We start from the raw sequence: 18,546 nt of genomic DNA, 5'->3' as shown, positions 1-18,546 counted from the left end.
TTACGTACATCTCTGAATCAGGTCCTACGTCCAAAAGACAAAGTGAACTTAGAAAAGTGAGATGGTTGCGAGATATAACTTTCATATGCTGGCGGTACTGATCACCGACTACATACACATATCAGTTTAAATCTATTTCAAAAGACAAAGAAAAAAGAAGCCACTGCTGCAAGGCACACTAGAGACTTCTCAGACGTTGCAGCTATGGAACACAAACTAGCTGGTAGACTGTAATATATCACCACGTTTTATCTGTCACTTCAATCAGCTGGATGAAACAGAGCAAACTCATACCTTGCCTTCCTCAAGGCGTAGCTGAAGAACGGTGTCCCCTGGTTTATAATCCTTTTGGATCTCGGCAGATTTCCAGACTTCTTCCGGATCGGGGATCCACACCCTCGCTCGCTGAAACAATGGCAAATAATGTTGATTATTTTATTGTGACAAGTACTGTATATTCACTTAAAAAGGGGGTTTACACCTGAGCCGACTTCATTTATTGGCTTGTACATAGCAACATTTCATTGTTTGCAAGCTCCTGTGATTTTCAGCCACGTATTTAATAGGGAGCATTGAAACGAGCACTTTGCTAGCAATTTATTACATTGTAGAAAATTACTCAGGAAATTCAGCAGATGAGCAGGTCATTGATTCCTGTGCAGGCATACGCCTGTTGTCCATATGCAAATCGCAGGTCAGACCAGAACACCACAAATGAATTGTGGCCTGATCATGACTTACGTCTTAACAGCAGAGGCGTGCTGGCAATGATCAGTCACTCCTGATTCTGCAGCACTACATTGCCTCTCCCCTTGCTTTTGTTTCATATGGAACAAGCTGTGGCCTGAAGGAGCCATAGAAGCAAGTTGAGTCATTTATTTTTCACAACAGAAAGCTCTACTCTCACTAATGGCCACAACTGTATCCAGAAGGCAGGTTTGTAGTGTGTATCCCCGGGCAACAAAAATATATAACTCTGCCTAAAATTAAAACATGGATGCAAAGCACAGAAAAGGAAGCAAGAATGAAGAAAAACATTTATTTTTATATATATATATATATATATATATATATATATATATATACACATACATACATATATATACATACATACATATATATATATACATACATACACACACATATACACGCCACCTTTATATAATGCAGAACTTGTTTTAATCTGGCTGTCATGGTAATATAGAGTGGTTGATTAATAAAGTCTGTATTAAGACAGCCATACACTTACACAGCTTGTAAATGCACCCTGCATGTTTATTAACAGAAAGCGACTATACAGCAGACATCACTGCAGATCCCTGTAGCATTTGTCACAAGACAGTCACAGCTTTGTTGTAGTTACAGTTGGGAAGCGGATATCAATCTGTTATGACTGCTACAGACGCTCGTAAGGATATCCTGTATTAAGATACTAAAGTAACTTTTGTGTCAGAGTATGGGGCCTATTACACATGCGGAAACACTAGTTTGCGCATATTTAAGGTAACAAGTCATTCATCATCAGGGGTCCGATAGGACCACCTGATATTCAGTAAACTCCGAAAACAACGTTTTTGGAGTTGGCCTGTGAGAACAAACGCCATCTTCAAATGGCGCTCGATCTTAGAGCCCTGCTCCTTCCTATGAGAAGGAGTTATGAGGATACGAAGAGGGATCCAAGCAGACTCCTCTGCCACCTCCTCACTGCCTCCCCAGTGGCTTTGTGCATGCGTGACCTCAGAAGCCGACGATGAGAAGAGGTAAGTACTTCTGTAGCTGTGCTACTAAACACGGGGACAGCTGCGGCCCCCGATAATGAATAGACCCCTATATTTAACATCATAATGATGCAGGAGCCCACATCATGAAACCCTAATAGGCCAAGTGCTAGTGGATAGCAATACATAAGTTAACAAGATATACAGTCAGGTGCATAAATATTGGGACATTGACAGAATTTTCATATTTTGGCCTCTATTCACCACCACAATGGCTTTGAAATGAAACAAACAAGATGTGCTTTAACTGCAGACTTTCAGATTTAATTTGAGGGTAAATACATCCAAATCGGGTGAACGGTGTAGGAATTACAACGGTTTCTATATGTGTCTCCCACTTTTTAAGGGGCCAAGTAAACTTTTTAAGGGGCATACTGTATAAGTAAATAATAATTAGTGCATAATGAATCATAAATGATACTCGGTCATAAAATACAGCAAAAATGTAAACATAAATATTTAATTATAATTGTATTTTATTCCTTTTACTCCACAATAAATTCTCAAAGTTTAAAAAGCCTAGGTTCACAAATAGCTAGCAGTACATGAATTAATATGACGCTACTAAATGTTTTGGAACAGGTACTCATCAGAATATTAGTTGTTTGGTGAAGAACAGCACTTGAAACAATCCAAAGAAATAACCCGCATTAAGGAGCTGAAGGGCCAGTGGTTTAGGAGGTAGACGTCCCCCAATTGTTATGTTGGACCTTCAATCTAAGGGGCATATGTATCAATTTGTTTCTTACATAAAATTATGCAGAAACCGCAGTTTCTGCATAATTTTATGTATTTTAGTGTTCATTCTAGCACCCTGCACCTGTTAAAACCAGTGCAGTTCCCCTTGCCTGCCTGAGGTGTCGCTCTTGGCTCTGGTGCTTCTAGCACACAAACTGCTGAATCTCAGCAGATTATTGTATCAGCTCAGTGCGCTAGAAGCACCAACCCAGGCAGGAGAGAGGAACTGCATGGATTGTGATAGGTCCAGGGTGCTAGAATGAAGACTATGAATTGTACCTATGTACTAATGGTACGATGCAGGAGATTTTACAGAAATGTGACAAAGTGCTAATTCATTTCAGATCACAGTTCCCATTATTCTCAATGGGGACTATGATCTGACCACTAAAGTACTAAACTCCAAAAAAGCAAGCATTTTGGAGTTTGACCACGGTAGTTTACACCATATTCAGATGGTGTAAACTGCTTTAAGCCTATGGAGGCTATGGGAGCAAGAGAGAGATCTTTTGATCTCTCTTTCGCAGCCCTCGATCGGCTCTGGAAGCTGACACTCTGCGCATGCGTAGTGTCAGCTTCCCCCGGAGAAGTCTTTCACTTCTGTGAAAGACTTCTACAATTTGCTGGGGATATAACTCGTAGGAACAGCTGTTACCGCATCAGAGTTCCCCTTTGCATATAGCGGGGATATTTTCATTAAAAATGAAAACATCCTCTGCGATAAGGGCAGTGCAGCGATTATGGTACATAGACCCCCAAGTCTGGGCTAGGGATTCTGCCTGGCCATTACTGTAGTAGCTTGAAAAGTAACAAAGGGACTACACCAAAGTTATCAATAGAGCAAAATCTTAACAGAGATAGTTAGATGAGTACTTTAGCCAGAAAAAGAGGGGAAAAAAAGAGTCAGGCATTTGTTCTTAGAGTACTAAAGAAAAAAAAAAAAAATTGTACAAACTAACAAAAAAAGCAGCTTCATTTTATCAGCTCCATGTATTACAAAGTCCCCACAGGCAGCAAGAAACATGAGACCTATACAGATGTGTGGTACAATTTATCTTCCATTGCAATCTGCAAACTCTCAAGGCCATATAAGAATTCAGGGCCTGATTCAGAGGTGCACGCATTATTTTTTTTGTTTCGGCCTCCAGGCCGCTCGCAAAGCTGTGGGTGGCCACCCACAGCTAGTGCGAGCGGCCTGGCGATGGTCGCGATTATCGCGACCAACGGGCTTGCGTCGAGACCCTGCGGGAGGGTCTCGGCTCCCGCAAGCCCAAGTGGACTTCCTGCTCTAATAGAGCAGGAAGTCCACTACTGACATCACAAGTGATGTCAGTAGGGCCGCCCACAAACGGCAGGCGTTCCTAAGGGAACGCCTGCGTTTGTGCAGTCACCCCCCCTCCCCGCCTACAAAATGGGGCGAGCTGTCAATCACCATCGACAGCCGCCCTGTCTTGTAGTGAGCCCCGAAGTGACAGAGCTGCCGTCGCTCGCTGGGGCTGGCGCATGCGCAGCGGGGGAACACTGACCCACTTGGATCTGAATCAGGCCCTCAGTCTGTAATGGTGCACCATACGGTTAGATTTTCTAGGACAATATAAATGATAACAATATCATTTATCGTTCTATTGTTCATATCGTCCATTTTTTGGCCCCTTACAACCCCCAAACGATGGACGATGCACGGCCACGGATGGTCGATAACGATAACGACCATAACGATAACGACCAACGCCCGTACATGCAGTCCAACCTGGTCGATATCGACCAGATTAGTCGTTTGGGGGTTGGTGGTGTGCTGGATGATCGATAACAATCATCCAGAACATGCAGGATGATCAGACGATATCGTTATCTGATCTGACCATGTTTACGCACCATTACTCTACGCAATTCTGTGGCCATCCAATTTACCAAATCGTGTATAACAACATTGGGATAAAAAAGGATTCAGGACAAGTACAGAATACAGTTTAAATATAACATTCTCTGCACGATCCTAATTTGAGCATCCTCTAATGTTATATATCAGATTACTCAAAGTATTAACCATAACTGGGATGCAGATAACCCTTTATATTGCTAAACTAATACCTTTTGCACCAAAGACAGTTCTCAGTTGGATATATACATTTACATATTAAATAGTTTCTTTAGTGACAGGTGATGTTTAATGAGGTGCAACTAAGGCTTTCATATGAACATCTGTGTTTGTGACATTAAATAATGTCATTGATTTCACTTCAGGACATACGCAGACAACACTTACTTGGGGTGCATTAAGCTAAATTTTTTTATTCCTAAATAAATAGTCATTAGGGGGTGGGGGTGTCCAAAGGGTTCTGAACCAAGTTCCCACATTTGTACCCCAAAATATAGATTTTGCACTTCTTTTCTCCTGCCTTTTGCTGGAGATACTTTTTCGCCTGTTTTTGCCTATGGAGTTTTCGCCTAGGCAAAAACGTCCAGGATTTGAGTGCGGCGATACTTTGAAAACAGGCGAAAACCGCACAGCCAATCTCAGCTTTTCAACGCTAATTGAGTACGCCCCTAAGTCACTGACGCTGACTGGCCCATTTGCAGTGCATGCAGACATCTTTGTAAAAGAATCTGCTCGCCGGCACAGTCGTTTGCTGCAAGGGCCATCAAGGCACTTCAAAAGATATGGCGATAATATGACAGCGGAAAGCTGTGATTTGTTATATGCGGCTTTTCTTTAGTAAAGCCCATTCGGACCACAACTGCTCAAAACAGATTACATGATGGAGACTGAAAGCTCTCTCTGCAGTATTTGTCTGACAGCGAGAGAGAACGGCAGAGAAAGGGAGATTTAGCCGCATATAGCCACAGTCGTGCTGCATCTGTTTCATAAATTCCAGAGGAAAGAGCGATTGTCTGGTCGTGAGTAGTGGATAGCAGAAGACGAAAGAGAAAGTCATTACTGAGAAACAGAGCCCATAGTTTTACAAATTAGTTTTCTAAATAATGTCCCAGCGTTCTAATGGACTCCCTGAGACCATGGGGTATATTTACGTACCTTACCTAAGTGTAGGTACTAACAATTTGTACCGCAGTGGTACAAAACAAGTTACCACTGCAATTCAGAAAAGGATAGAGCTATTGCGGTAACACACGATAACTTGACGCCCCTCATGAAAGCCCTCGTCAGTAGCATAATGTACCGGCAGTGGGGTTTGTGTACAATTTGTGCAGGTTGCCTTAGAAAGAAAGCAGTATGCATGCTCAGTAATTAGATGGTTAAGATAGTAGCACTATGCTTACTGTGTGCACACTGGATGTTTAGCGTGACTGACATCCTGCCGGGAGAGGGAACAGAGAGAGGACTCTTTCGCCTCTCCCGCAACTACATTGTAAGCCCCACGTCAGCTTCAGCAGGGGTTATGAAACTGTGATAAGCTTAGCATATCACAGTTCTCTGAACTGATGCCACTCCACGATCCCATTTACCATCTATGGGGACGCAGTAAGCACCGGTAATCATGGAACTACAAGAAAAAGCAATGATGTCAATGAGGTAACCTGTTCTGTAAATTGGACAAAGCAATGATGACCCTTTTTTATTTTGCAGAAAAATCACAGAAAAGGGGATACCATTGCTTTGTAAATATGCCCCCATATATTGAAAGCATGTACTAGTCATACAATTAAGGCCTCCAATAAAGATCCACAATCAGGACCGTGTATATTGTTGTTAATATAAATTTACAACCTACATCAGCTCTTTACAGTAAACTCGGGTAACTTGAGTTGCCATGGAGACAGGCTGACCTAGTACACGCATCTGACAGATGTTCAAGATCTCATAATGAGCAACAGGCAGGAGCGTTAACCTAGACTAGGAAATAATTATTTGTGGTGTTGCTTTGACAGTTATTGTTTGTACAGTGGTTCCTGCAGAAAGGGTTTGAAGAACATTTATAATATTGTATAGTAATGTTTGTATTGACCCCTTTATAACAAGTCATTTATTAAAATTAAAACAGGGGATTCTCTATCATATTGTAGGTGCCAATAATTGTTTTGTAATGGTCATAACTAGAGACGTTTCTCTGGCACCGCGTCTCCTCCATCTTCGCAGACTTTTCCTTTTACCCCGAAGATGTGCGCAAAAATATGGGCAATTTTGCTCTACAGTAATTATTGGTAATATATGCAGCCATCACATAGGCCATAATTGAAAGCCCCTATGAGCTGACTGCATTATTGTTATTTTTAAGATACAAGAAAGAAGCTTGCTATTCCAAACAATGATAATGAATTCTTACACCAAAACGGTTATATTTTTGCCAGAAAATAAGCATTAAAACAGTGTGTGTTATACAATAAAATATATGTGCTTTTATAAATTAACACCACCGAATAACATGAATACTGATTAGCAGTAATTGCTAATCATCTTTCCCCCCAATAGAGTCTCAACTCCATCCAATCTCGCTATCACTGTTGACAGCACAATCATCTCCCTGTCCCCCAACTTCGCTGTTTGGGTGTACACTTGACTCCACACTCTCCTTCACCCCCCACATTCAATCTCTGGCACAATCCTGTCGGTTCCAGCTATGCAACATCGCTCGCATTAGGCCTTTCCTCTCCCAGAATGCTACCAAACTGATTATTCATTCATTAATCATTTCTCAGCTCGACTACTGCAACCTTCTCCTTACTGGCCTCCCATATTGCCATCTTGCCCCCCTCCAGTCTGTTCTCAATGCTGCAGCTAGACTTATCTTCCTCTCCTGCCGTTCCACTTCTGCTGCTCCCCTCTGCCAAAATCTCCACTGGCTCCCATTCCCCTACAGAATCCTCTTCAAACTCCTCACCTTCACATACAAGGCCCTCTCTAACTCTACTGCTCCCTACATCTCCAACCTCATCTCCTTACACGCTCACACCCTGGTTACTTCATCTCATGCTCGTTTCCAAGATTTTGCCCGTGCAGCCCCCCTCCACTGGAATGAGCTTCCTCAGTTGATCAGGCTCTCCCCAACCTTGCAGAGCTTCAAATGTGCACTGAAAACCCAACTGTTCACCAAAGCATACCCTTCCACCACATCAGCCATCTCTACCTTGCTTACTTCCTGCACTCAGGTCCCCCCTCTACACACTCATGCCTCATGTCATCTGTCTGTCTCCCCTCTCCCCTAGATTATAAGCTCCTAGGAGCAGGGTCCTCCTCCCCACTGTCTCACAGCCTTCTTCTCTAGCACTTCTATGACAGCCTTCAGCTTCAGAGCTGTACTGTGTATGGAGAATTGTGGTGCTAATTGTTACTTGTGTTCTGTTAATATTTTGGTTACTGTTTAGTAATGTAATGTTCTGTGTACCCTTACTGTATGTGCGGAGCTGCGGACCACTTGTGGCGCCCTAGAAATAAAATGTAATAATAATAATAACTTTGAAATGTTGGAGGAATCTAGAGCAACGAATGGAAACCCATATATACACTGACAACACATACAAATACTGAAACAGCAACCATTTTCAAGTGTGCACATACAGCCATGGATATTGGTTTTCACAAAGTCTGCTGCTTCAGTTTTTATGATGGCAATTTGCATATACTCCAGAATGTCACGAAGAGTGATCAGATGAATTGCAATTAATTGCAAAGTCCCTCTTTACCATGACAATGAACTTAGGGCCTGATTCAGACCCACTCGCGAGCGGCTGTCCGCTCGCAAGTGGGTCGATGTTATGGACTGAGCATGCGCACGACGGAGGGAGCTCCGTCGTGCGCATGCGCCAGACGCGACGAGCGAAGGAAAGTCCTTCGCTCGTTGTGTCTGATCAAAGGGGGCATGCTGTCGATGTTGATTGACAGCACGCCCCCTTTGGTAGGCGTGCCGGGGGCGTGCCTCCCTGACGGGGGCGTTCCCACGGGAACGCCTCCCGTCAGAAGCCGGCCCACTGACATCACTAGTGATGTCAGTGGGAGTGATTTTGGCTCTGATAGAGCCAAAATCACTCCGGAGCTTTCGGTTGAAAACCTCAACCGCAGGCTCCGGCTCGCAATTTCGATGGTCGCGATGGTCTCGACCATCGCGGCCATCAAAATGCACGCTCGTATAGCCTGTGGGTGGTGACCCACAGCTATACGAGCGTCCAGAAGGACGCTCCATTTTCATGGAGGCCGGCCCTCATTCAGAGCGTGCGCTCTGCTCAGAGCGTACGGCTCTGAATGAGGGCCTTAATCACAAAAACATTTCCACTGCATTTCAGCCCTGCCACAAAAGGACCAGCTGACATCAGTGATTCTCTCGTTAACACAGGTGAAAGTGTTGACACTGACAAGACTGGAGATCACTCTGTCATGCTAACTGAGTTAGAAGAATAACAGAATGGAAGCTTTAAAAAGGAGGGTGGAGCTTGAAATCATTGTTCTTCCTCTGTTAACAATGTTTACCTGCAAGGAAACATGTGCAGTCATCTCATTGCTTTGCACAAAAAGGGCTTCACAGGCAAGGATATTGCTGCTAGTAAGATTGCACCTAAATCAACATTTATTGGATCATCAAGAACTTCAAGGAGAGAGGTTCAAAAGTTGTGAGGAAGGCTTTGGGGTGCCCAAGAATGTCCAGCAAGCGCCAGGACAGTCTCCTAAAGTTGATTCAGCTGCGGTATTGGGGCACCACCAGTGCAGAGCTTGCTCAGGAATGGCAGCAGACAGGTGTAAATGCATCTTCACACAGAGTGAGGTGAAGACTTTTGGAGGATCGCCTGGTGTCAAGAAGGGCAGCAAAGAAGCCACTTCTCTCCAGGAAAAACATTAGGGACAGACTGATATTCTGCAAAATACACAGGGATTGGACTGCTGAGGACTGGGGTAAAGTTATTTTCTCTGATGAATCCCCTTTCAGACGGTTTGAGGCATCTGGAATAACGCTTGTCCGGAAAAGAAAAGGTGAGCGCTACCATCAGTTCAGTGTCATGCCAACAGTAAAGCATCCTGATACCATTCATGTGTGGGGTTACTTCTCGGCCAAGGGAGTGTGATCACTCACAATTTTCCCTAAGAACACATCCATGAATAAAGAATGGTACCAAAACATCCTTCAAGAACAACTTCTCTCAACCATCCAAGAACAGTTTGGTGATGAACAATGCCTTTTCCAGCATGATGGATCACCTTGCCATAAGGCAAAAGTGATAACTAAGTGGCTCGGGGAACAAAACAACAACATTTTGGGTCCATGGCCAAAAAACTTCCCAGACCTTAATCCCACTCAAGAGGCGGGTGGACAAACAAAAACCCACAAATTCTGACAAACTCCAAGCATTGATTAGGTAAGAATGGGCAGCCATCAGTCAGTATGTGGCCCAGAAGTTGATTGACAGCGTGCCAGGGCGAATTGAAGAGGTCTTGAAAAAGAAGGGTCAACACTGCAAATATTGACTCTTTGCATAAACTTAATGTAATTGTCAATAAAAGCCTTTGACACATATGAAATGCTTGTAATTTTACTTCACTATACCATAGTAACATCTGACAGTATACCATAGTAACATCTGACAAAAAGGTCTAAAAACACTGAAGCAGCAAAGTTTGTGAAAACCAATACTTGTGTGATTCTCAAATCTTTTGGCCATGGCTGTACAAATACAAATTTACAGTGGGTCAGACCTCTATATGGATTTACCACCAGTATAAAGCCACAGAGAAAGGGCACAGTTTGTTTTCAATCCTACAATGGCACCATACTATAACATTGCCCTCTTTGACATCATCACCACTATCCTACTGTATAATTACCATGAGCCCTTTTTTGAACAAATAAGCAGCAATGGCAGCAATGCAATATTGTAATACATGGTTACTGCTAATTAATGGTGTGTGACATCAAACTGTGTCTCTAGGTTGTACAGGGAATTATTCCATTTAGAAACTGCTACATCTGCATAGTATAGAATTCCAACACTATTAATAGCCTTTTTTTCAAAAGGGAAAACTCACAGCTTGTCCCATAATGTGAATAAATAATGGTGGAGTTTGTACCACGGACTGGCATGAATTAACCATGTTACACTTGTTCACTCTTAGGGCCTGATTCAGATTTGGGAATAGAGTAATGGTGCGTACACGTGGTCAGATATAACAGGACGACAAGAACAATAACGCTATCGATCATAACGTTATCGTTCTTATCGTCCTGTTTTTGGGCCCTTCCAACCCCCAAAAGATGGTCGATGCGCGGGCACAGATGGTCGAGATCGATATTGACCATCTCCCGTGCATGCAGGCCAACCTGGTTGATATCAACCAGGTTAGCCTGGTAACTATAGGGACCCACGATCGTCGACCGCGGGTCGTTATAGTTGTTTGGGGGTTGGTGCGTGCGCTTGATGTTCGATATCAAACATCCAGCACATGCAGGACGATCAGACAACGATCGTTGTCTGATCACTCCGTGTGTACGGAGCTTAAGATAGAGCAAGTAACAGTGCACCTGGAAACCATGTTGCAATGCAAGGGGTACAAATACATACATTATTTTTGCATGTGGGGTAAATACTGGCTGCTTTTGCATGTAGCCCACAAATACTGGACAGCTTTAGTTTTACACTGCAATTTAGATGTCAGCTTGGACACACCCCTCCCAAATTTAAATATCTCTGCACGTTACATCTGCCCCACCTGCAGTGCAGCATAGTTTTACCAAGATGCACAGTGACTTGCTCTTTCTTACTCTATTCCCAACTCTAATCAGGCCCATAGGGCGCATATCCACTACAGGATAAAAGAACGATTGAACGATAACGACATTATTATCGTTCAATTGTTCATTATACTGTGCAGTGGATAATGTGCCCACACTGAGCCATATGTCATTCAGTGCAGGTACCCTCCCTCATCCCCGAACATGCACAACCTGATAATATCGTCAGGTTGGGCAGTATGTTCAGACGATGACAGATGCCGACAACGACCAGCGGGATCAAGCATCGCTGGTCATTTCAGGCATAATCACTGCATGATTAATGAACGATGCCGTTAACGTTCAATCGTTCATTTATATCATATAGAGCATATGCGCTTTTAGTCTACTAAAATAATATAAATGCAGGTAGAAACCGGACCATGTATACCATGCTCATAAGTAAGCTGCCTTGTACAACACAAGATCCACAGATGTTCACACACGTGTGCATAGAACAGTATGTATAATATTACACTGGGACAGATTCAATTAGCTGCGAATTAGGTAGAACAAAACATGCGGCTACAACTTTTTGCTATTCAATTAGAAAATCACGTTAAGAACGCGGGTTTCAGTTTGAGAAAATGTAGCTTTTAGTTTGTTCCTTATTTTAAAATAAAATTGTGCAGATTGTAGTTGCCAGTGGGTTTTACCAATATTTTACAACTTGTAAAGACACCCCAAAATGCTCTAAATACTTTTATATGTGCTATAATACACAAGCTTACTATATCGCCACTAATAGCTTCCCACACTGTCCATATTGCCACTTGCTATCTGACACTCTTTGGGGCTTTGGGAATGAATTCCCCATTCTTTAATGCACTTCACATAAATTGCACACTGCAAAATAATTATTTTTTAAAATAATCTTTTTATTAAAAAGTTTAAATGGTGTAGCAGAGATGGGAGGCAGTAGGCAATAACAGGAGTAGGGGGGAAGGCATACAGGGGGTATTAGACTTCCAATTGAGTGCAGTCCAACATTTTGCTGTATTAAGCATGTGCCATCTGAGTTTTTGAGTGTGCTTTGTAACCCTAGGCATACATCTAGGCAATAAAGGAGTAGGTAGGCGAGGTGGGGATGGTGATTTTAGTGACCTGGGCAATGAGATGGTGTTCACATTGGCATTCATTTATGGAAGTGCTTTGGAACCATATTCCATCCTAGGTAGACATATTGCAGAATTAATGTGCAATTCCCGTGACTTGACATTTTGAATTGAATTGTGCAAGTTTTGACTTTATTGGCAATAATATCACATGATGTGCATGGATCATTAATGCATGACTTCACTGTACAGAACTCGCCGCTAACTGAATCTGTCCCATTGACATTTTGTAGATCAGATGTTCAGAAATAGCAGTGTAAACAGAAGGTAGTGAATATTTAAGCAAAAATAGCTTCAGACCACTTTAAATAAGGAGTGAGTTGAAAGCTTCCACCTTAAGAGTTTATGGAAATGTCACATCAAGGTTTATGCCACATGCACTCATTTCAGTGACACCACATCTCACAGTTACAGGTCTGATCTGGGAGACGCCATACTTCCTCAATTAAGTAACTTAGACAGCCTCAGAAACTGGAGAATGATTTGAAATGCACCCTCTGAAGACTCCTAGGAATTTAATTCAGATTATAATGTAAAAAAAAAAGAAATGTGTAAATTAGGTTAGTTTTTTTATTACTGCCTTTGAAAAACATTGCAGTAATTCACACTTCAAGTTCACAAGTCCCATCTCTGCGAGATGAATCATAACAGCCATTCTGTGTTCAAACGGCTATGTCTAATTTTCCATTTGCAACAAACATTACATTCACAAGGGACAAGCAGCAAGGAAAGCAGTGTTTGTATGAACTTTCCATCAGGTCTTCCTGGCTACTGCTTAGACTGAATTCACACCTTGTCTGCAAGGAGGTACGAACAGACCTTCTCTTTCAAACACAGGAAGGATTCAATCTTCCAGCACTAGTAGAATAATTTCATGACTATCATGAAATTATTGTTAAGCCACCTCTTTACTAACCGGTAACAGTGTGTGGCACATTCTACTTTTCCTGAATGTAATGTGTATTTATATCTACACAAATATGGTCAGAAAAGTACTAAGTACAAAAAAGAAAACTTGTAAATAAATAGTGATGCTTTGTGAGAATGTCATATGTACAGGCAGGTATGCCAAGTACCTCTTCTACAGGGAGGAGGTACACTGCTAACAATGTTTGATTAAGGAAATGCCGGAGGCTGGGTTTGGAAGGAGAGGGGGATCATTGATAAATGCATTTAATACATTTTAGACTTGGTGCTTCAAATGAAAGAAACATCTTAATCTAAGGGAACCATTTATAAAACAAAGAAAATTCTCATCCTTGCAGATAATAGGTGATTTTGTGTTATATCATTTCACTCTATTAAGAAAAGTTTCCTACACACTAGATGACTCACAAAAGATGCGATGTTGTCACTGATTTCCCTGGAACTCTCCCGGCAACTCCCCTGCACTCCCAGACAAACGTTCTCTTGCATAAACTGTCCAATCTGACAAACGATCTGACCATTACACTGCAGTGTAGCTTGGATCTGCTCCTTAGGAATATGCACCTTAGCAGGTATATTTTGTGGCAACAGTGCAAGTTACTGGATTAATATACATATACAGGAAAAAACGTTTCTTAAAGAGGAATTGGAAACAGCCAATTACGCGTGGAAAATGTTACTGCTGGTGTGTACGTAGCATTTAGTAGCTGACCAGGTTACCACAGCACTTTTCACACTTTAAGAGGTCTATGTACTAATAATCGCGGCACTGCCGCGATTATGTATCCATCTCGCCGGGAATATTTTCATTTTTAATGAAAATATACAGGCTATGTACCAAAGGGAACTCGCAGGGACAGCGGTTGTGGTAACCTCTGTCCCCTCGAGTTATATCCCCAGCTAAATCCCCCGGCTTTAGGAGGTCTTTTACTGAAGTGAAAGACTTGGGAAGCTGACCCGGCGCATGTGCACAGCGTCAGCTTCCGGGGTCGGACAGGGGCTGCGATAGAGAGACCGTAAGATCTCTCTCCTGTACCGGGAGCCCCCATAGGCTAACAGAAGTTTACACCATCTGTACACCGTGGCTAAACATTTTTTAAAGGATACTCACACAGTCTTTTTCTTTGCTTTTTTTTTTATATTATATTCTGTTTCCTCATTGGGGTGACAAATGCTAGATATTTAATTTATTATCAATTTCTGCACTGTTGTCTATTTGTATAGGTCCTCTATGATGGTATTTCTTTTGCGGTGACCAGTGGCGTAACTAGGGTATTTGGAGCCCAGGGCAAATTTGAAAAGGGAGAGCGCGACGAAAAAAAATGGGCGTGGTCACTTAAAAATGGGGTGTGTCAACATGACACACCCCTTTATTTTCACACTGAACATTCCTATCCATATGCACCTTAACCCCAGTAGTACCCCTTATACAGTACCCCCAGTATGGAGTTGTGGTCCCTCTTATGCAGGCCCATAGTAGTGCCCCTTATACAGTATCCCCAGTAGTGGTCCCCCCAAATGCAGTGCCCCCAGTAGCAGTCCCCACAATGCAGTGTGCCCAGTAGCGGTATCCGCTTATGCAGTGCCCTTTATATGGTGCCCCCAGTAGTAGTCCCACCCCCCATGCAGTGCCCTTATATAGTGCCCCCAGCAGTAGTCCCCCCCCCCATGCAGTTTTCCCAGTAGTGGTCCCCTTATGCAGGCACCCAGCAGTGATCCCCCCCTATCCAGTGCCCCCTGTAGTGGCCCTTCCTATTATTGCCCCCAGTAGTGGTCCCCCGAGTGCAGTGACTCTACTAGTAGGCCCCTTTTATAATGCCCCCAGTGGTAGTTCCCCCCCAAGTAGTAGTCCCCAGTAGAGGTTCCCCCTCCCGATTAAGTGCCCCCAGTAGTAGCCCCCCCCCAGTAGAGGTCCTCCCAATAATGGTGCCCCCACCCCAGTAGAGGTCCTCCCAGTAGTAGCCACCCCCCTCCCCCGTTCTGCAGATAGGTTAAAAAAAAAAAATATATATATATATATATAAATATATATATATATATATAAAAAAACATACTTACCTGAATCCACGCTGCTGCTGCTCCGGTCCACGACGCCGCTCCCGCCGCCGCCCGCCAGTCCTCCCGGGCTGGCACGCTCAGCATTATGGGACAGACGTCATGACGCCAGTCCCATTACCCACTGCAGGAGCCGGACAGAAGTCCGGCTCTTGCAGTGGGTGCTGCTGCAGTCAATGAGAGTCTATCTGACTCTCATTGGCTGCTGTTTAACACACGCATCGCCGCCAGCGCTGGCGGCGATGCGTGTGTTATGCACAACCTGAGCCCGCCTCCTGGTGCTATTGGGCAAGCGCTCAGGGGGAGGGAACGGGCTCAGGTGTGCAGCACAGGACCGGCGCTGGAAGCCTAGCGCCGGTCCTGTGTAAATGTGTAGCGCCGACCGCAATCACTGTGGTCGGCGCTACACTTGTGGCTAACTAGGGCGGGCCGGACCGTGGCCGGCGGCGCCCCCCCCGCGCCGCCAGTCCCACGTCACCCAGGGCACGCACCCTGCCCGACCCCCCCTAGTTACGCCACTGGCGGTGACTACCCAAATTATACGGCAGCATTTTTATATACATAAATTCTCTGTTGTTCATTAACTGTTTACGTATTGGCCTTTATAGCCTACATATGAATTGACTCTGGATAGCGCCTCATATTGTGTACCTGGTACTCTTTTAACAGCTACTACTAAACAGATTTAGCCCAGCTATTAATCTTTCATACATTGCCAAAAGAAGATGGGACCCAAGTAGAATGTTAAATATGTAAAACATTAAATTAGGAATAAACCCTTTTGGGGGCAGCAGCTGCGATAGCATATCAGTCTGCAGCTGAATCACCCCTTCTGTTCTGCAGTGATTCCTGAAACTCAAATGATTTTGGAAGCTACAGTATACTGATTTCTGTTCTGTAAGTCAGTGTACTCCTGATATAACGGAATGAGTATACGCCTGTCTGCACTGACATTTACTCCTAATTTGCACAGTTATCCAGGTTATAGGCAAGGGCAATGTATCCCAGCTAGACTTAACTAAACGTAGATGGTAAACTATTGACTATACATCATCACAGGTATGTCTAATGCTGGGCATACACTAAAGCCCCGTACACATTGGACGACCTATTTGAATGATATGAATGATATCTTTGAACCATATATCATTCAAATCGTCCAGTGTGTATGCACTTACCAACGTACGATGCGTTCTCCCGAAGGTCGTTAATCTCCACAGTCGTCTGTACATGCGGTCCAATCTGGAGAGATTGTTAGCAATGCCATTGGCCCCGTTCCCCGTTTATCGTTGCCGGCATCGGCAAGTGTGTATGCACCCCCGCTGGGCACGCCACAACCGCCATCAGAACGACAGAGATTTTAACTGACAGCCTGAAGCCCAGCTGCTATCATGGTCATAAACTACAAGATATTTCCCCCATGATATCTGCACTCTTCCCCTGCAGAGGAAACATTTCCCAGTTCCTCCCCTGTGAAGGAGCAGGAGAAATGTTGTGTAGTTTGCCTGGGGCAGTACATAGCAGCTCACAAATTAGCAGAATTTTTTTTCGCCCATGCCAAACAATTTGTCATGTCCGACTGAGCGATGACTTGTGGTCGGTTGAGCAAATACAGTGTACAATTACCTGGCCAATCCGCCAATATCTGGTAGATTGGCCAGATAATTGTATAATGTATGCCAGGCACAAGGAATGAAACAAGCAAAGACACAGACCGTCTGCAAAGGATCTTTTTAGAAGATGATCATATGTAACCAGTTCAGTAAAAGTGGATTACTTATTTATTTTGTACTAAAAGCGAGGGAACCTTTCCAGATAATGCTTTTAAAATAAGTACCCAGACCAAACTGAATGGTCTACAAACAGGGGTTCTCAACCTCAGGTTTTCACAACAGGTCATATTTTAAGAATTTCTGCCTGTGGAAACATGTGGGATAATTACTGGCCTAGCAAAATAGATGAGCTCATCTGTGCATGATTAAAGAAATCCACAAAACATGACATGTTGGTGGTACTTAAGGACTGGAGTTGAGAACCACTAGTCTACAATATATTTTTAGTCCTCATGCTGGGCATACACTATACAATTATCTGTCAGATATCTGTCCAATCTGGCTGGTTGGAAGGAAAACCTGGTAATGTATGGGAGCAAATGACAGTCGATCATATGGTCTTAAACACTGGAAAACGGACAAAAAAACATTTGTTCAAAATCAAATTGGTTAAATTCATGTGTTTTAACCAATTTGTCTGAACGACCATTTTTGTCTGTTTTCCAGTGTTTGTGAGCAAATGGATGATTGTCATTTGCTCCCACACATTACCAGGTTTTCATTCCAACCAACCAGATTGGACAGATAATTGTATAGTGTATGCCCAGCATAACAAATATCTTTATTCGTATTTTGGGGGAGGGGGCTTTCACATGTTCAAAGATTTTAATTGCAAAAACACCCAATTTGTCAAAGTATAATGGGTAGGAGTAATAACCAGTATTGCATGCATTCGATTTGAATTTATAGTTCTATGTACAAGGTAATAAACAGAGAATGACAACAAATTGGGTAAAAAAATCTATACAGGTTGAGTCTCCCATATCCAAATATTCCGAAATACGGAATATTCCGAATTACGGAATAATTTTGGCATGACTGAGATAATAAAACCTTTGATTTTTGATGGTTCAATGTACACAAACTTTGTCTAAGGCACAAATTATTAAAAAGATGGTATAAAATTACCTTCAGACTGTGTGTATAGGGTGTAAATGAAACATAAATTTATTTCATGATGTACACAAACTTTGCTTGAGCCACAAAATTATTGAAAATATTGTATAAAATAAGCTGCAGGCTATGTGTATAAGGTGCATATAACACATATATGCATTCTGTGTGTATGTTGGGGTCCCATTCCCAAGATATTTCATTATGATATGCAATTATTCCAAAATACGGAATATTCCGTTATCCAAAATACCCCTGGTCCCAAGCATTTTGGATATGGGAGACTCAACCTGTACTAACAATTTTAAAATATTGTGTGTCGGTTTGTCCCAAGTTGGCACAAAATCTACTGAAGTGATTTTCATGAAAACTGAGCAATAATAAAAAACAAAATGTATTGGTATCATCAATGTCAGATATGTGTGGAGATATGTGTGGCAGCATGCCCATGGCCGGTGAGGGGTGGGAGAGGTGCTTAGGGCCAACGTTCACTTGA

General features: G+C 43.0%; 1 protein-coding gene across 5 annotated transcripts in view; it reads right to left on the bottom strand.

The window, feature by feature from the left end:
- Positions 1–18,546, bottom strand: part of MYO5A (myosin VA) — a 181,533-nt gene that overhangs the window by 102,621 nt on the left and 60,366 nt on the right. For all 5 annotated transcript variants that reach the window (XM_088451054.1, XM_088451073.1, XM_088451082.1 and 2 more), the window contains exon 2: positions 295–405. In XM_088451054.1, the coding sequence (XP_088307180.1) occupies positions 295–405 (111 nt within the window). The remainder of the gene's footprint in view (positions 1–294; positions 406–18,546) is intronic.

Source organism: Taudactylus pleione, unplaced genomic scaffold, assembly GCF_031769625.1.
Source record: "Taudactylus pleione unplaced genomic scaffold, aTauple2 ptg000022l, whole genome shotgun sequence".
In the NCBI taxonomy this organism is placed as follows: Eukaryota; Metazoa; Chordata; class Amphibia; order Anura; family Myobatrachidae; genus Taudactylus; species Taudactylus pleione.
Note: the sequence above shows the minus strand (reverse complement) of the source record. Positions and strands in the feature narration are given on the sequence as shown.